Here is a 20,401-nt window from a genome sequence, read left to right on the forward strand (position 1 = left end):
GAGTGCCTCTCTTCTCCCACTCCCTATGCACCTGGGGGGGTTCCACCACTTTGCCCTCTTTGTGCAGAAAGGGGCACCAGGCCTGGTCAAGCAAGGCCCTCCCTCCCCCTGCCTATAGTGATTGGGTCAGGGATGAGCACATGGCTGGCAGAACTGGGTAAAAGAAGATTTTATTCCACTGGCCTGAAAGCTAGCAGGGCATGAGCCTGGAACTGCTGCCAGCTATATTATTATCTCATAAGGAGATCCTATTTGAGGGCTAAGCCAGCACAGAGCAAGCACAGTTGAGGGACAGAGATAGAGTGCTATCTTAGTGATCTTAGTGATCAGCCCCTGGATCAAGACATGCCTGAAGCCTAGCCCAGCCTTTCCAGAAACATGAGTCCATAAAGTTTTTTATCTTTTTTTTTTTTTTTGCTTAAGCCCATTTAAGTTGGATTTTCTGTCCCTTGCACCAGCTTTTGCCTTGCTCCTCTGCCACAGACACAGGGCCCTCTGCAGCTCTGAGCCCCACTCAGGATGCTTACATACCATGAGAACAGCAAAGTAGGTGAGGTGGTTGCAGCGGCAGAGCACCTGAAAGCGGGAGGGCTGCTCTGTACGACAGCCCTCAGGGCTCCAGTCCCCCCAGGGCTGTTTCCTGGCTCCCTCCTTCCAGAAGACACAGGTCAGGTTATAGCCTTCCTGAGTGGAGATGCTGGGGTCAGTCATAGGGTGCAGAGGAAAGGCTGCGCATTAGTGTCTGGGAGTCCTGATGGCCAACAGTGACTGAACTGCACATTTGCCAACATCTTACCAGGCACTGGCTGGCCTTTGGCCTCAAACAGTCTCAGATTCCAGTCCCACCTCCACTGTGGGCTCTCAGAGTGACCCCGGCAAGATGCCAAGTTGCTCTGAGCCTCAGTTTAGTCATCTACAGAATAGGATCATTCATACCCATGTTACAACAATGGTGGAAAAACAAAGGGCAACATGGAATCTTGAGTGTCCAGCTCTGGCCTTTTATATAGTAGGCACTCCATAACCAGCTGATCCCTTCCCCTCCTCCCCGTGGGGAACAGCAATGTGCTCAGACCCATGCCTGGTCGGGGGAGACTCATCCACAGACAGTCCTAACGCCAAGCCACGTGGGTGGAGAAGTGGAGGAAATGACACAGGCAGTCACGGAAAACCGTGGAGGGCAGGCAGAGCTGACCCAAAGGGAGAAGGGGAGGTGGGGGCCCTGAGCCCTTAGAGGACGTGTTGGATTTCAACATGAGTAGGGCAAAGGCATTCCAGGTGGAGGGAACCACAGTGGCAGAAGCCCAGAGCTGAAAGGAAAGGATGATGGTGAAATTTAGAGTGCAGGGCAGTCCTGGTGAGGCTGAAGGGAAGATGGAGCCAGAAAGCAGAGGCTCTGGGCTTTTCAGGAATGCCAGGAACCAGAAACGGAGGAACTGAGGCTTGTGAGCCACCCCACTCTGCCCCCACCCCCAATGAGCAGCCCTTTCTTTGTTCCAGGATCAGCATCTGCACTTCCCCTAGGAGCTCACTCCTTCACCCCAGTCCCTGGGCCGTGTGACCCAGGCCTGGCCAATCCACACATTCCATCCCCCTGGGCACAGTGACAGGTGCAGGGATGGACATGTGACCCATCTGAACCTTTAAGATCCTGAGACCCTGATCTGCACTGGGGCAGGTTGGGGTGGGGAGTGCGGGGAAGAGCCTGATGGGAAGAGGGAAAGGAAGTCTGGCTCTCCAGCATCCATCATGCCACAGAATGGACAGCCAAGGCAGGAGACCATTGCTGAGATGGAGAGAGACTGAGCCACGAGGTCATCAGATCCGTCCCTGGATCCACCTGTGCCTGAAGCTGGTGGACCACCCCTAGACATTTCATTGATGTGTGCCAATTAGTTCCCTCTGTGCTCAAGCTGGCTTGAAGTGGTCTTTTCTTATTGCAACTGAAAGAATTCTGACAAATACATGAGTAAAAACTTCTCTCTCTCTTATTTCTTGAGCAGGAATTTTCAAAGTGTGATGGATTGCCAAGATGGTTCCACAGGTTTGGGTCTAGTCAAACCAGTATTCAACAGGAGAGTCACAGAGGGGCAGGGATGCAGTGGAAACGGGGGCGCCCCCAGCAGTACCAGGCTTTGGTTGTGCCAGAAGCTGATGTTCACCGGATCCCTGAGGTTGTTCACGTGCCCATGACTCAGCTGGGCCCCCAGGACGTAGTTATTGAGCAGAGATGAGTTGTTTTCATCCTGGAAGGGCAGCAGGAGAAGGGCTGAGTGGAGGGGAAATGGGGAGGCCCTGGGTAAGGTCTGAGCTCCGCTTCCCTGGATGAGAACAAGCAGCAAGAGTTTCACGTGTGCAGCGTGAAAGCTTTCCCAGCCTCCCAGCCTCCCAGCCTCCCAGCCTTCCCAGCCTCCCAGCCTTCCAGCCTTCCCAGCCTCCCAGCCTCCCAGCCTTCCCAGCCTCCCAGCCTCCCAGCCTCCCAGCCTCCCAGCCTTTGCATGTGCTGTTCCTGCCCTGTGGAAAGCCGTCCTCTCACCACCCCCTGCTCCACCTCCCATTCATTTAATGCATTCCAGCCTCACGCCCTCCACCTCACCACTATCCTCACTCACTTTCAAAGCCAAGGTTGAAAGGCACCTTCCCCAGAAGCTCCCCTGGACTGCCCGTTGGGAAGAGCCCCAACCCCACCCTGACTCATCCATCACTCTGGATCTCTACAGCTATAATCAACCTTGTGCTGACATTAAATCTCTAAGGTCAGGCCGGGCACAGTGGCTCACGCCTATAATCCTAGCATTTTGGGAGGCCGAGGCAGACAGATCACTTGAGGCCAGGAGTTCAAGATCAGCCTGGCCAACATGGTTAAACCCGGTCTCTACCAAAAATACAAAAATTAGCTGGGCATGGTGGCGCACACCTATAATCCCAGGGAGGCTGAGGCAGGGGAATCATTTGAACCCAGGAAGCAGAGGTTGCAGTGAGCCGAGATCACGCCACTGCACTCCAGCCTGGGCAACAGAGCGAGACTCTGTCAAAAAAAAAAAAAAAAATCTCTAAGGTCTTAGTCTGGGCATCAAGACAGAGAGTTCTCTGAGGGCAAGGAATAAGTGCCTTCTTGTCTGTCTCCCGCCTAGCGACAGGCACATCGTAGGTTTCTTAGGTCTCGTTTGCAGACTGTAATTTTACCTTCCTACCATTCTGCTAAAGCTGTCAGGGAAACTGAGGCCCAGAGAAGGACAATTGCTGGCTTGGATTGCACAGATGGCTGGTTGGTCTCACTCAGTGCTGGTCACCCAGAGGCCAGGCAGTGACATGGGCGCCTGCAGTGGATCCCAAGAAGGGGCCGGCACCCACCCTCCTTGGCCCGCCATCACACTGACCTTGAAAAAGTGGGTGTTGGAGAAGTAGATACAGATGAGCCGCAGCTCCCTGGGGTGGGTCTTGCAGGCGTCCTGGGTCAGCTCGGCGGGGAACTGCATGGCATGCTGACCCCAGGCATGCTGACCCCGGGCCTGCAGAGGGTTACAAACAGGCTGTCTGGCAACCAGCACCTGTAGACCTGACCCCAACACCTTCACTGCCTCCGACTCCCCGTGAAACCTTCCTTGGGGTTTCCGCCCACAGAACCTTCTCCCCTCAGGCTGCATCTCCTCCCAAACTTCCCAAGACCCTAGGCCTTCCCTCCATGCTGTTCCTGAGTTTTGGATGTTTACCTGACCCACTGGACCCCTGAAGATGGAGCTACCTCAGCACCCAGCCCCAGCCCCAGCCCCGGCCAGGGATCCAGCTGATCACCCCGGGGTCCTAAAAGGAGCCAGGGTTCCTGGCCTCTCCCACAGCGCCTCCCCCAGGGGGCAGCCTCCAGCCAAAGCAGGAGGAAGACTCTGCCCTGGAGGGGCCATAAAGCACCTCCCTTTCCACAGTTCACACAGCCAGTATCAGCCCCATTTTACAGAGGAGGCAACTCACTGCCAGTTAGGGCAGAGCCTGGACTGTGGGGTGTGGGGAGGAGGACAGTGGAGCCTAAGGAAAGTCCAGACCTTAAACGCCTGGAGGACTTCTAGGGCGGGGCAGCTGGCTACACCCCCCAACCCACAGCCTCTGACCTGGGGCACCCGCTTCAGAGTGGCACTGGTCAGCGAGAGGCCAGAGAAGTCGCAGCTCAGCTTGAAGGCCAGAGACTGGATGTTGGGTGTCTGCAAGGTCAGGTTGTAGCCTGGGAAGCTGGTGTTCAGTAGCATCTGCTCCAGCTGGTGCAGTTGACTGCAGCCCGGAGAGATGGCCAGGGAGGCCAGAGCCCGGAGTGGGGTAAGGGTGAGAGGGGGCTGTAGACAGCCTGGGAGGGCAGGGCCTCCGCACCCACACCTCTGTCACTCCCAGCTCCAGACCACTGCACACACAGTGTCCTTGGCACACTGTTACCTCCCTACCCCATCTATCCCCTCCTCTTGATTAACTCCTGTTCAGGTCCCAGTTTGTTGTCACCTCCACCAGGAAGCCTTCCCTGACTGCTCCCTCACAGCTTCCCAGTAGCCACTCTTAGCCCTGACAAGTCTTCAGCATTGGCCGCTCACCTAGAGCTGTTCAGACTTTGGGTCACAAACCCTGGAGAGCCCAGCCAGAATCTTAGAGCCCCTTCCCAGGAAAATGCATGGAGACCCACAATTCTGCACCTAGTGTCATGACATCTATGATTAAGGGCCCCCATTCCTCGATGATAAACTTCATGAGGGCAGTGACATGCCCACACTGCATCCCCAGAGCCTAGTGTCAGGCATGCAGTAGGTGCTCAATAAAAGTGCTGAAAAAATGCACAGTTAAGAGTCTACATTAGACTAACCCTGACCCACTGATTCAAGGTGCAGGCTTGGGGTGGGAGGCACGTCCAACTCACCGAGAGGAAAAAAACGAGCTCCGGCCCCTGGACACCTGCATATTCTCCATGTAGCTCAGGAGTTCTTTCCAATTCTCTGTGGGGACACACCTCCCCCTCAGCTTGTGTCTCAACTGCCCTCTGGCCCCACAACCTCTGGGCTTTCCATCCCACCCTGACAGTCTAGTTCACAAGCAGCTCCTGCTGCCTCCAGGAAGCCTAAGTGGCCCTTTTCAATCTCCCATGGTTTGACGCCTCCCCCTTTTGCATCACAGTCCCAGGACTGGGCTAGGGCTGCCCCCAGTTCAGCAGAGCCCCCTTACGTGCTGTTGCATTCTGCAAAGTCAGAAGGCACAGGCACAGGAAAAGGGCACCACAGTGATCCATGCCCCGTGTAGAGTCTCCTCCAAGAACTGGCTCCAGCCCTGGAAAAGGTGCACACCATCACCATGATGATAAAAGAGCAACCTCTAACTTCTAGGTGTCTGGCATGTCCCAAGAGTAGGACATGCAGCATCTTATTTGACTCACCACTCCTGCATTTCACAGATGAGGAAGCTGAGGATGAAGGGCAAAAGGTCTTGCTTTACTTAAACCTGCCTAAAGCCAGGTCTCTAAGACTCCAGAATCCTTGACCACCAAGTAATGGCTGCCATTAGCAGCTCTGCCTGATACACTCCCCCTCCCAAAAAGCAGTCTTTCTGGGGGCTTCCCCAGGATCCCAGCCTCTACCCAGGGGGAAGGTGTTTGGGAGAAAGCAACATGTAAACCCCATCCAGCCCTGCCATTAACTCATCATGTGGCTTTGGGTAGGATCTGCCTCTCTCTCTCTGCCCTCATTTTCCTCCATTTTAAAATGAACTAATAAACTTCTGCTTCAATAGAGCAAATTAATGTCTGCCCCTTAAAGCCCCACTAAAATGAGAGGGAATGAACAAAATAGGCACAAAGCCACAGAACAATGGGAAAGAAAAGAGGCATGAAAAACAGTACAATGGGGAAGAAAAGAGGCACAAAGCCTCTTAGGAAGCTGCTAGAGGATGTGCTCCAACAAAACAAGACAGTAAATCATGAAAGAAGACACAGGGTACAGGAAACCCTGTACCCTACCATGGGAGAGGTAAAGCTACTCCCTAGAAAACAGGCACAAAGACAGAACAATGGGAAAGAAAACAACTGCAGAGATAGGAGATGTCAGTTAAATTTTGGAGGCTACAAGTAGGTGGCACCTGGTAAGACGTTTAGCAGACCGAAAAAAGTTGAACCCAAGTGCCTGCAGTGGGGAGAGGTGTGGTGTTGGCAGGAGACAAGGAAAAGCCTCACAACCTTGGATGCACTTGAGAACTGGAGGGATCAGGAACCTCTGAAGTGGGGATGAAGGAAGAGGCTAAAAACAGGGATTGTTGGCCAGGCACGGCAGCTCATGCCTGTGATCCCAGCTCTTTGGGAGGCCAAGGCAGGAGGATCACTTGAGACCAGGAGTTCCAGACCAGCCTGGGCAACATGGCAAAACCCTGATTCTACAAAAAAAAAATACAAAAATTAGCTGGGTATGGTGGCCTGCGCTTGTGTCCCCAGCTACTTAGGTGGGTGAGGTGGATCCTGCCCAGGAGATGGAGGCTGCAGTGAGTCAGAATCATACCACTGCACTCCAGCCTGGGCAACAGAATGAGACCTTGTCTCAAAAAAAATAAAAATAAAAATAAAAACAGAGTTCGTTGGTTGTGAGTCTTTAAAACACCCAACTCAGTCCCCGGATCTCCCCTGCCACCTCGAGTATTCAGGAGTTTCCTCACCATCCTACCATCCCCAATCCTGCTCCACACAAAGTTTACTCTCTGGAGAGAGGATGCACCATAATCAGAACAGAAGGGGGAATTAAGCAATATCCCCTCCCCACATCCTCCCCCATTCAGATTCCAGAAGACTGCAGCAACCAGGATTATGCCCCGAGGCAGGAGAAAAGTCTCTGAGGAGCTAACCATTCCAAGAATAGTATCCTATAGCTACTTCCATTTTTGTGTTCCTCAATGTCATGGCCAAGACCTAACTTACAATGAAATTTCACCAGTCACCAAGCTCTGCCAAGCAATTAGGTTTTTAGTGCTCCTCTCTTGAATGGTCAACCAAGGATTACTGAGAATTTCAAAACACACACCCTTTCTTGAGAAGCTGTTGGAGGATGTGCTCCAACAAAATGAGAGAGTAAATCATGAAAGAAGACACAGGGTAGAGGAAACCCTGTATCCTACCATGGGAGAGGTAAAGCTACTCCCCAGAAAATGTGTGAAGGGAAAGCCCGGGTTGATGCTGAACAGCAGGACTAGGGCATTTCCCATCCAGAGGGAGCAGGAGAAAAGAATGCCCTGGGATGGAGGTCTTCAAGAAAAAAAAACGGAAGAGGAAAAGGAGAGTAGATAGACTATTGAATAGGTTTGAACATCTAGAAAAGTTTTTTTTTGAGATGTCATACAGAAAGTTTATAAATGCAAAAATAATAAGCAATTAATTTCAAGAAAACCAAGTTGTACAAGAAAATGAAATGCTGCTACACGACTTAATATGGAATGTAATGCATATAGACATAATAGAAACATTGAACAGGAGATTTTTTTAATTGTGTAAAAACCATATTAAGATGATTTTGATTTCCACCTAGAAAGTAGAGAGTAAGATGGGAGCATTGTTCCCATCATAACAATGGGAAAGCCAAATAACATACAAAATCTTTTTTTTTTTAGCCTACTGGAGAGCTGGGGTCTCCAAGCAAACTGGTTTCTGGAGGTAACCAGAACACATTATCTCTGATGGATGAAACACATGGTCTGTTTCATGTTTGACGGAGCATGGAGGAATAGGTAGTTGCCGCAAAAGTAGATAAGGAGAAAATGACTAATATCTCAATGAAATCTTACTGGCTGAGCATTAGCTAGAGTGGCAGTTTACTGGGAGCCCTAGACACAAGGGTAACCTTTCCCCCAGACAGTTTCTTCCTACAGTTCTCCACTGGACGGTCATGAGAATGATGTGGAGTGGGACAGGGCCTGAGACAGGCCCCATGGTAACATAGCCATGCAGGATGTGTCAAGGGTTGAGGGTGGAGCAGGAGTACCTGGAGAAGCCCATCTGTGCTCTGGGCCCTGCATGAGTGCAAGGTGGTAATTGGCTGCTGCTGAGAGATAAACACCTGCACCCTGGCTTTGCTTTAAGATGCCCATCCCACAGGTCCCTGACCTGCTATGAAGCAAATGTTGACTGCTGCTGCTAGAGGAGTAGAAGACCCTCCCACCACAATGCTGCAGTGACATTAAGCAAAAGCCATCAGTGCTGGGTGCCTTGGCTCATTCCTGTAATCCCAACACTTTGGGTGGCCGAAGTAGGCGAATTGCTTGAGCCTAGGGGTTCGAGACCAGCCTGGGCAACATGGCAAAACTCTGTCTCTAAAAAAAAAAAAAAAAAAAAAAATTAGCCAGATGTGCACACCTGTAGTCCCAGCTACTCAGGAGGCTGAGGTGTGAGGATCACCTGAGCCTGGGAAGTTGGAGGCTGCAGTGAGCCGTGATAGCACCACTGTACTCCATCCTGGGCAACAGAGTGAGACCCTGTCTCAAAACAAAACAAAACAAAACAAAACAAAACAAAAAGCCACTGGACACTGGCAAGGAAGAGGCAACCCATCAGTGTCCAGGATTTTGCACTGATATAAAACAGAGGGCTGCTGCTACTACTGGGAAAAGAACAGGAATCTCACTCCCACTCAAGATCCCCCAACCAATAAGGCAGAGTTTGGTTCCCATGGGGGTGAAGGGGAAGAAGTCTGCCTGCACTCTAGTACCTGCACTGAATAAGAAGCAGAGGTTGTCAAAAACTGGAGGAGAAACAGGAACACTAAGAAAGCCCCACTCCTGGGACTCAAGACTGTCTAAGGCTGAAGCTAGAGCAGGAGAATCAAGAATTCACTGCCTCCACCACAAGCCTTGCACCAAGCAACAAGTAACAGCAGTCTACCACTGGAGAAGGGACTAGAACACGAAGAGAGGTTTCCTCTGTGTTGCACGCATGCAATGCTGAGTGTGGAGCGGGGACACTGGGAAAATTCCTGTGGGACTCAAGTCCTCATACTGAACACAATGTAGGGACGGTCCACCACTGGAGAAATTTGGAGCCTGTAGTATACAGAAGGTAACTATAGCAACAACAAAACCTAAATCCAGCTGGGCACTGTGGCTCATGTCTGTAATCCCAGCACTTTGGGAGGCCAAGGCAGGAGGATCATTTGAGCCCAAGAGTTCAAGATCAGCCTGGGCAACATAGTGAGACTCCATCTCTAAATAAACAGATAAATAAATAAAACTTAAACCTAAATCAACTACAGATTATATTGACTTGAGGCCTATACTACAGCCATGACATAAGAAATATTCCAATTTCTAGGCATAAATATCATTTACTTTACTACTGTTCCATTACACACAATGCCTGGTAGTTAGTCAAAGATTTTAAGACGTACAGAACCAGATCTTAGAGATGGCCAAAATGTTGGAACTATCATATAGAGACAAGCTAGCTCTGATAAATATGTCAAAGGGTGTAGTGTAAAAGGTAAACTTCTAAGACAGATGGGAAATTTCAGCAGAACAATGGAAACTATTAAGGCTAGTCAAGTAGAAATGTTAGAAATTAAAAACTCGGTATCAGCGATGAAGAATTCCTTCAATGGGTTTATTAGCAAACTGGACACAGCAAAGTAAAGAATCCTTCAACTTGATGATAGTGTAATATAAATTATCCAAATTGAAATATAAAGAGTAAGAAGAGTGAAAATAAAAATTAACAGATTACCCAAGAACTGTGCAAATGGTCTGTATATATGTAACTGGAATCCTAGCTAAAGGAGAGAGAACAGAGAAGAATAAATAGAAACAGAAAGAAAAGAAAATTAAAAATTAAAAAATGGCCAATTTTTTTCCAAAATTAATAAAAGACAACAAACCACAGATCCAAGAAGCTCTGCAAAACCCGATGGAATAAATGCAAAGAAAAACACATCTAGATACATCCTAGTCAAACTGCCGCAGAACCGAAGATAAAATCTTGAAGTCAGCCAGAAAAAAAGAGCCATTGTACACAGAAGATAAAAGACACAAACTACAAGAGACTTCCTATCAGAAACTATCAAAACCAGAAGATAAGGCAGCCATATCTTTCAATAAAAATCTGTCATTCTAAAACTCCATGCCCAGTGAAAATATCTTTCAAAAACGAAGACAAGGTCGGGTGCAGTGGCTCACACCTGTAATCCCAGCACTTTGGGAGGCTGAGGTGGATGGATCGCTTGAGCCCAGGGGTTCAAAACCAGCCTGGCCAACATGGCGAAAACCCGTCTCTACAAAATATACAAAACTTAGTCAGGCATGGTGGCATGCACCTGTAGTCCCAGCTATTCAGGAGGCTAAGGCTGGAGGATCACTTGAGTCCAGGAGGTCAAGATTGCAGTGAGCCATGATCATGCCATTGCACTCCAGCCTGGGTGACAGAGCAAGATCCTGTCTCAAAAAAAAAAAAAAGAAGAAGAAGAAGACAAAATAAGAACTTCTTCAGATGAACAAAGGAGTTTGAGAATTCATTGCCAGCAGATTGGCACTAAAATAAATATTGAAGAAAATTCTTAGGGCAGAAGAAAAATAATGCCAGTTGGAAATTTGGACTTAAACAAAGAAATGAAGAGTATTGAAACTGGCAAGAATGTGTCAAATATAAAATAAATTTCCTTGGTTTTAATATCTGTTTAATGTAAAAACAGTAACAATGCCTTGTGGGGATCATAGTGTCTGTAGAAGTAGAAGTGTACCACAAAAAAAGCACAACAGGCAGGAGAGAGGAAATGGAAGTATTTGGTTGTGAGGTTCTTAAACTATATTTTAAGTATCGTAATGTTATTCAAAGGTAAACTGTGGAAAGTGAAATATGTGTATTTAAATCCTACAATGCCATCAAAAAAAAAAGAGAAAATTATAAGATATGGCTAGTAAGGCAATAGTAGAGATAAAAGAATATTATGAAAACTGCTCAATCCAAAATAGGACAGGACAAGAAGAAAAAGAAACAAAGAACAGATGGAATAAAGAGAAAACAAATAGCAAGATGGTAGATATAAACCCAATCATATAAATAATTACATTAAGCATAGTCTACATGCTCCAATTAAAAGGCAAAAATTGTCAGACTGGATTATAAAAGCAAAACCTAACTACATACTGTCTTCAAGAAACACGTATCACATATAAAGATACCAATAAATTACATATAAAATGATGGAAAAAAGATATACCAATCATAAGTGTATTAGTATAGTTTCACACTGCCATAAAGAGCCATCAAAGACTGGGTAATTTATAAAGAAAAGAGGTTTAATTGAGTCACCGTTCCACAGGCATGGCTGGGGAGACCTTAGGAAACTTACAATCATGGCGGGAGGCAAAGAGGAAGCAAGCACGTCTTCACATGGCAGCAGGGAAGACAGAGAGAGAAGGGAGAAGTGCTACACACTTTTAAACCATCAGATCTTGTGAGAACTCACTCACTATCAGGAGAACAGCAAGGGGGAAATCTGTCCCCAGGATCCAATCACCTCCCACCAGGTCCCTCTCCATCATTGAAAAATTACAGTTCAGCATGAGATTTGCATGGGGACCCACAGCCAAACCATATCAATAAGTAAGAGGGAATAGCTATATTAATACCTGAAAAAGTAAACTTCAGGATAATGAATTTTACCAGGGATAACGATTATATAATGCTAAAGACTAATTCGTCAAGAAAATGTAACAATCTTTAATGTGTGTGCACCTAATAACAGAGCTTTGAAAAACAAAGCAAAAATTGATAACACTAAAAGAAGAAATTGACAAAGCAACACTTGTAGTTGCAAAATGCAATTATTTCTCTCTGAGTAATTGCTAGAAGTAGACAAAAATTGATATAGAACATATATCAGTCCATTCTCATGCTGCTATGAAGAAATACCCAAGACTGAGTATATAATCAAGGAGGAAGGCACCTCTTCAAAGGGTGGCAGGAGAGAGAATGGCTAGCAGGGGAAAAACCAGATGCTTATAAAACCATCAGATCTCATGAGAACTCACTCACTATCAGGAGAGCAGCATGGGGGAAACTGCCCCCATGATCCAATCACTTCCCATCAGCCCCTCCCATGACACATGGAGATTATGGGAACTACAATTCAAGATAAGATTTGGGTGGGGACACAGCCAAACCATATCAGAAGACATGAACAACACTATTAACTATCTTCTTTATATTTATAGAACACTCTCCTAATTACAGCAAAATACATATTCTTTTTAATTACAACAGGAAAAATTCACAAAGATAGACCATATTCTGGGCCATAAAATAAACCTCAATAAATGTAAAAGGATTAAAAGCACACAAAGTAAGTTCTGTAACCACCAGGAACTTAAACTGGAATTAAAAAACATAAAGATGCCTCAAAAAATCCTCCAAATATTTGGAAATTAAATAATACACTATTAAGTAACCCATGAGTCAGAGACAAAATCACAAGGGAAATTATAAAATATATTCAACTGAATAAAAATGAAAACACAACATAAATTTGTGGGATGCAGCTAAAGCAGTGCTTAGAGAAAAATTTATAGCATTAAATGCTTACATTAGGAAAGATGAAGGATTTCAAGTCAGTGATGTAAGCTTCCACCTTAATAAATATAAAAAGAAGAGCAAACTAAGCACAAAATAAGCAGAAGGAAAAATAATAAAGATAAAATTATGGCTGGGCGTGGTGGCTCACACCTGTAATCCCAGCACTTTGGGAGGCCAAGGCAGGTGGATCACAAAGTCAGGAGGTTGAGACCATCCTGGCTAACACGGTGAAACCCTGTCTCTACTAAAAATACAAAAAATTAGCCGGGCATGGTGGCGGGTGCCTGTAGTCCCAGCTACTTGGGAGGCTGAGGCAGGAGAATGGCGTGAACCTGGGAGGCGGAGCTTGCAGTGAGCCGAGATCATGCCACTGCACTTCAGCCTGGGCAACAGAGCAAGACTCCGTCTCAAAAAAAAAAAAGATAAAATTATAAATCAATAAAATAGAAAATGCAGGAGTAGAGAAAAATTAATGAAACCAAAAGCTGGGTATTTGAAAAGCTCAATAATATTGATAAGCCTCTAGCCAGAATGATAAAGGGGAAAAAAGGACAAGGTACAATGACCAGTTATCAGCAATAAAAGAGGGGCTATCACTATAGAACCTGCAGATATTAAAAAATAGAATAATATTAACAATTTATGGCAATAAATTACATAACTTATGTGAAATGAAAAAAATTCCTTGAAATACACAAACTACCAAACCCTACTCAAGAAAAAATAGAAAATAGGAATAGTCTTTCATTGATTAAAGGAATTGAATTTGTAATTTAAATATCTTCCCACAAAGAAACACTAGGCCCAGACGGCCTCACTGGTTAATTCTTCCAAACATTTAAAAAAGTTATAATATCAATTCTACAGAAGCTCTTACAAAAAAAAGAAGACAAAATAAGTAAGGATAACAATCCTAAATGTATTCCTTTAGAAAATAAAAGGGAAAATGCTTCCAAATTCATTTTAGGAGGCTAATATTACTGTAGTACCAAAACTAGCCACAGACATTATAAGGTAACTACAGACAAACACCCCTCATGAATATAGATCCAATCCCAATTAAAATCACTGCGGGATATTTTTTAGAAAATGACAAGCTGACTATAAAATTTATATGTAAAAACAAAGGATCTTTAATTGACAAAACAATTTTGATAAAGAAGAATGAAGTTGGAGGAGTCACACTACCTGATTTCAAGGCTTACTATAAAGCTACAATAATCAAGACAGTGTGTAACTGGCATAAGGACAGATATAGAGATGAATAGAACAGAATAGAGAGTCCAAAAATTTGTTCATATATTGATTTTTGTCAATTAATGTTTGACAAAGATGCAAAAATAATTCAGGAGAGAAAGGATAATTGATTCAACAATTAGTGATGGAACAATTGGATATCTCATGCCAAAAAAAAAAGCCATCTTGAATCCATATCTTGAAGCACATACAAATTTAACTCAGAATGCATCACGGATGCAAATAACAAGACTAAAACTGTACAGGTATACCTGGCTTTATTGCATTTTGCACATCTTGTGGGGTTTTTTACAAATTGAAGATTGCAGCAACCCTGCATCAAGGAAGTCTATCTGCACCATTTTTCCAATAGTACGTGTTCACTTAACGGCTGGGTCCTGTTTTGGTAATTCTCATAATATTTCAAACTTTTTCATTATTATTATACCTGCTGTGGTGATCTGTGAACAGAGATCTTTGATGTTACTATCGTAATTGTTTTGGAGTACCACAAACTGCGCCCATATACGATGGCAAACTTAACCAATAAATGTATGCATTTTGACTGCTCCACCAACTAGCTGTTCCCCTGTCTCCCTCCCTCTTCTTGGGCCTCCCTATTCTCTAGGACACAACAATATCGAAATCAGGACAATGAGTAACTCTACGATGGCCTCTTGAGTGTTCAAGTAGAAGAAAGAGTCACACATCTCTCATTTTAAATCAAAAGCTAGAAATTTTAAGCTCAGTGAGGAAGACACGTCAAAATCCAGATAAGCCAAAAGTGAGGCATCTTGCACCGAACAGTTCACCAAGTTATGAATGCAAAGGAAAAGCTCTTAAAGAAAATTTAAAGTGCTACTCCAGTGAACACATGAAGCAAAACAACCTTATTGCTGATATGGAGAAAGCTTCAGTGATCTGGATAGAAGATCAAACCAGCCCCCCGGCCAACATCCCCTTAAGCCAAAGCCTAGTTCAGAGCAAGGCCCTAAGTCTTCAATTCTATGAAGGCCAAGGTGGGTGAGGAAGCTGAAAAAACGTGGAAGCTAGCAGAGGTTGGTTCATGAGGTTTAAGGAAAAAAGCCATCTCCATGACATAACAGTACAAAGTGAAACAGCAAGTGCTGATGGAGAAGCAAGTTATCCACAAGAGCTACCTAACATCATGCATGAGGGTGGCTACATTAAACTACAGAATTTCAGGGTAGATGAAATAGCCTCATATTGGAAGCAGATGCCATCTAAAAGTTTCATAGCCAAAGAGAAGAAATCAATGCCTGGTTTCAAAGCCTCAAAGGACAGGCTAACTCACTTGTTAGTGGGTAATGCAGCTGGTGACTTTCAATGGAAGCCAATACTCATTTAACATCCTGAAAATCCTAGGTCTCTTAAGAGTTATGCTAAATCTATTCTGCCTGTGCTCTACAAATGGAATAACAAAGCCTGGATGATAGCAATCTATTTATAGCATAGTTTCCTGAATATTTTAAGCCCACTGTTAAGACCTATTACTCAAAAAAAAAAGATTTATTTCAAAATATTTCTGCTCATTGACAATGTACCTAGTCACCCAAGAGCTCTGACAGAGATGTACAAGGAGATTAATGTTGTTCTCGTGCTGCTAACACAACATCCATTCTGCAGCCCATGGATCAAGGAGTCATTTCGACCTTCAAGTCGTATTATTTAGGAAACAAATTTCATAAGGCTATAGCTGTCATAGATAGTGATTTCTCTGATGGATCAGGGTAAAGTACATTGAAAATCTGGAAAAGATTCACCCTTCTAGATGCTGCAAGAACATTTGTGATTCATGGGAAGAAGTCAAAATATCAACATTAACAGGAGTTTGGAAGAGGTTGATTCCATGCTTCATGGATGACTTAGAGGGCTTCAAAACTTCAGTGGGGAAAGTAATTACAGATGTGATGAGAACAGCAAGAGAACTAGAATCAGAAGTGGATCCTGAAGATGTGACTGAATTGCTGCAGTCTCATGATCAAACTTGAATGGATGAGGAGTCGCTTCTCATAGGTGAACAAAGAGTGGTTTTTTGAAATTGAATCTACTCCTGGTGAAGATATGGTGAACACTGTGGAAATGACAACAAAAGATTTAGAATATTAAATAAATGTAGTGGATAAAGCCCCTGCAGGGTTTGAGAGGACTGACTCCAATTTTGAATGAAGCTCTACCGTGAGTAAAATACTATCAAACAGCATCACATGCTACAGAAAAACACCTTATGAAAGGAAGAGTCAGTTGATGAGGCAAACTTCACTGCTGTCTTAAGAAACAGCCACCCCAACCTTCAACCACCACCACCCTGATCAGCATCGAGGCAAGACCTTCCACCAGCACAAAAGCGTGTGATTCGTTGAAGCCTCAGATGGATTGCTAGTACTTTCTAGCAACAAAGTGTCCTTTAATTAAGGTATGTACATTTTTACACATAATGCTTTTGCACACTAAATAGACTACAGTATAATGTAAACATAACTTTTTTCATGTGTGAGACAGTCTCGCTCTGTCGTCCAGGCTGGAATGCAGTGGCGCAATCTCAGCTCACTGCAACCTCCGCCTCCACCTCACCGGTTCAAGCGATTCTCCTGCCTCAGCCTCCCGAGTAGATGGGATTACAGGCACACACCACCATGCTCGGCTAATTTTTGTATTTTTAGTAGAGATGGGGTTTCACCATGTTGGCCAGGATGGTCTCGATCTCCTGACCTCATGATCCGCCTGCCTCGGCCTCCCAAAGTGCTGGAATTACAGACATGAGCCACCGTGCCTGGCCGTAAGCATAACTTTTATATGCACTGGGAAACCAAACAATTTGTGTGACTCACTTTATTACCATATTTGCTTTACTGTGGTGGTCTAAAACCAAACCCACAATATCTCCAAGATATGCCTGTAAAACTCTTTGGAAAAAACAAAAGAGAAAATCCTTCTGACTTAGGTTATGCAAAGATTTCTTAGAAACAACACCAAAAACATGATCCATGGCAACAACAACAACAAAAAACTGATAAGTTGAATTTCATCAAAATTAAAACTTCTGCTTTTTGAAAGTCATGGTTAGGAAAATGAGAAGATAAGCCACAGACTGGGAGAAAATATTTACAAACACATATCTGAGGTTTTTAAAAAATTGTATCTGGACTATATATTACACAACTAATAAGAGGACAAACAACCAAATAAATATAGGAAAAGATTTGAACAATCACTATACCAATGAAGATGTATAGATGGGCCGGGCGTGGTGGCTCATGCCTGTAATCCCAGCACTTTGGGAGGCCGAGGCGGGTGGGTCACCTAAGGTCAGGAGTTCGAAACCAGCCTGGCCAACATGGTGAAACCCCTGTCTCTACTAAAAATACAACAATTAGCCAGATGTGGTAGCATGTGCCTGTAATCCTAGCTACTCAGGAGTCTAAGGCAGCAGAATTGCTTCAACCCAGGAGGAGGAGGCTGCAGTGAGCTGAGATCATGCCACTGCATTTCAGCCTGGGTGACAGAGCTGGAACTACATGTCAAAAAAAAATGTATAGATGCAAATAAGCACATGAAAAACACTCAATATCATTAGTCATTAGAGAAATGCATATAAAAACCACAATGAGATATCACTACATACCTTCTAGAATGACTAGGATTAAAATGGTAATACAAAGTATTATGAGGATATAGAACAGCTGGAAGCCTCATTCATTTCTGGAGGGAATGTAACATGGAAGTGGAATCTAGAAAAGTCAAAACTATTGGATCAGAGAACAAATCAGTAGTTGCCAGGGAGTAGGGAAAAGATATTAACTACAAAAGGGCCTGAGACAACTTTTCAGGGAACAGCAATGTTCTATATTTTGATTGTGATATACATGTATACATGACTGTACACATCTGTCAAAATGCACCAAACTCCTCTCCAAAAGGGTGAATTTTATTGTGTGCATACCTCTACAGACAAGACTTTAGAAATCCAATCAAAAAACATATTAAGAAGATGAAGAAGAGGAAATAGGGGAGGGAGGGCAAGAGAACTGACGATCCTCTTCTTAGAAGAAAGAAAGTCAACAAAAACTCGCAAGGCTTCAAAGAGGGAGAGCCACAAAACTCAAAATACGTGTTTGATGGTAGTGGCAGAGGAAAGTAGTTAAGAACATGAGTTCTCATTTTTTCCACCGTTGGATCTGCAAAGATCTGAAATATGATAGCACCCAGTGAGTCTGTAGGGACAGGCACATTCCTGCACTCTCTGTCTAAGATCTGAGCCTCATCTGCAAGGGGACGGCTTAGCAATACATTCGAACTTTACGTTCTGAATATCGTTTGAGCCAGGAAACTCATTCTTATGAATTTATCCTATCGAAAGAATAGGGCAAGCCAGGATTATACCCATACAAGAATATTTAGAATAGTATTGTTAATAAAGAGAAGCTGAAAGCTATGTGAATGTCTATCAATAGAGGAATAAATAAATTACACTCCAATGCTGTTCTGGAAAACAGTTCGACAGTTTCTTATAAAACTAAACATGTACCTATCATATGACCCAATAATTGCACTCTTGGGCTTTTATCCCAGAGAAATGAAACCTCGTGTTCACACAAAAACCTGTATATGAACAGTCATAGCAGCTTTATTCATGATAGCCTCAAAGTGGGTGAAAATGGTTAAATGGTGATACCTTTACACTCTGAAATACAATTCTCAGCAGTTAAAAGAATGAATTTCTAAAAAAAAGCTACTGACACACACAACTTGGATGGATCTTAAAGGAATTATCATGAGCCAAAAAAAAAAAAAGCCAATCTCAAAATGTTGCATGCTGTGTGATTCAATTTATGTAACAGTCTTGAAATGACGAAATGATAAAGATGGAGAACAGATTAGCGGTTGCAAAGGGTTAGGCAAGGGGAGTGTGTTTCTTTAAAGGTCTCGCACAAGGGATCCTTGTGGCGATGGAACAGTTCTGTGTCTTGATCGTGGTGTTGTTTACAGGAATCTTTTATTTTATCATGTCATAAAATTGCAAGGAAAACCATTTGGCAGTTTCTTATAAAGTTAAAATATACTTACCAAAGAACCGGCATACATAAATGAGTGAGTATACTACGGAATGAAGTCTGTGAACTATACCAAAGACAATTTCCTGGCTTTGATATTATACTATAGGCATGCAAGATGTTACTACTGGAGAATAAGTGAAGGGTATACAAAACCTGCTGTACTATTTTTTGCAACCTCCTGTGCATTTATAATTTTTTCAAAATTAAAAGTTAAAATATGCAACAGATTGTCACTTCACTATTAAGAATTATGTGTATTCTTAAAAAAAAAAATCAAAGATGTGTATAGCCGAGCACCATGGTTTGCACCTGTAATCCCAAACTAAGGCAAGAGAATCGCTTGAGGCCAGGAGTTCAAGACCAGCCTAGGCAACATAGCAAGACCCTTTCTCTAAAAAAAATTTTGAGGCCAGGCGTGGTGGCTCATGCCTGTAATCCCAGCATATTGGGAGGCCTAGGTGGGCAAATCACTTGAGGTCAGGAGTTCAAGACCAGCCTGGGCAACATGGAAAAACCCCATCTCTACTAAAAATATAAAAATTAGCCAGGCGTGTTGGCACACGTGTAATCTTAGCTACTCAGGAGGCTGAGGCAAGAGGATTGCTTGAGTCCAGGAGTTCAATGCTTCAGTGGGCTATGATGGCACCTCTGCTCTCCAGCCAGGATGACAGAGTGAGACCCTTCTCCAAAAAAAAAAACAGGCTGGGCGCAGTGGCTAACGCCTGTAATCCCAGCACTCTGGGAGGCCGAGGCAGGCGGGTCACAAGGTCAGGAGATTGAGACCATCCTGTCAACATGATGAAACCCCGTCTCTACTAAAAATATAAAAAAATTAGCTGGGTTTGGTGGGGGGCACCTGTAATCCCAGCTACTCAGGAGGCTGAGGCAGGAGAATCGCTTGAACCCAGTGGGCGGAGGTTGCAGTGAGCCGAGATCGCGCCACTGCACTCCAGCCTGGCGACAGAGCGAAACTCTGTCTCAAAAAAAACCAAAACCAAAAACAAACAAAAAACAAAGCCATGTAAAAGAAGAGTACAGCATATCACTGAGTGAAAAGGACAGGTTGAAAATAACACACATAATGTCATTTATGAAAAATCATGTTTGTATGCATGCTAAAGCATATTGGGAGCTCTAGCAGAATGGCCACCAAAATGTTAATAATGCTTTTTTGAGGGGAGAGGTTTTTTTCAAAAACTTCCTTTTATATTTTCTGTATTGTTTAAATTTTCTACAACAAACATATTACCTTCACGACAGCAACAAAAAAAAACACAAATGTTTTAATAGGATTTTTAAATGCTCCAAATGACTATCAATATGGAAGAAATAACAGTGGCATATTGCTCATGAAAGACAGAAAGCACATTGCAAAACAACCTAATCCCATTCTTGCAAAAAAATCATATATTTTATTACATGCAAAATCTGGACAGGCCAGGCGCAGTGGCTCACATCTGTAATCCCAGCACTTTGGGAGGCCAAGGCGGGAGGATCACTTGAGCCCAGGAGATGGAGACCACCCTGC

General features: G+C 44.2%; 1 protein-coding gene across 13 annotated transcripts in view; it reads right to left on the reverse strand.

Moving 5' to 3' along the window:
• Positions 1-20,401, reverse strand: part of ADGRG5 (adhesion G protein-coupled receptor G5) — a 34,954-nt gene that overhangs the window by 12,541 nt on the left and 2,012 nt on the right. For 2 of the 13 annotated variants that reach the window (XM_063611823.1, XM_063611824.1), the window contains 6 exons: positions 5,197-5,298; positions 4,895-4,970; positions 4,107-4,263; positions 3,381-3,512; positions 2,130-2,246; positions 532-684 (listed from right to left, as the gene is read on the reverse strand). In XM_063611823.1, the coding sequence (XP_063467893.1) occupies positions 532-684; positions 2,130-2,246; positions 3,381-3,512; positions 4,107-4,263; positions 4,895-4,970; positions 5,197-5,260 (699 nt within the window). In that variant the 5' untranslated portion in view covers positions 5,261-5,298. Of the gene's footprint in view, positions 1-531; positions 685-2,129; positions 2,322-3,380; positions 3,513-4,106; positions 4,264-4,894; positions 4,971-5,196; positions 5,299-20,401 lie in introns of all 13 variants that reach the window. The other 11 variants (XM_063611825.1, XM_063611826.1, XM_063611817.1 and 8 more) reach the window with 10 other exon arrangements.

Source organism: Symphalangus syndactylus, chromosome 11 (genome assembly GCF_028878055.3).
Source record: "Symphalangus syndactylus isolate Jambi chromosome 11, NHGRI_mSymSyn1-v2.1_pri, whole genome shotgun sequence".
Classification (NCBI taxonomy): Eukaryota; Metazoa; Chordata; class Mammalia; order Primates; family Hylobatidae; genus Symphalangus; species Symphalangus syndactylus.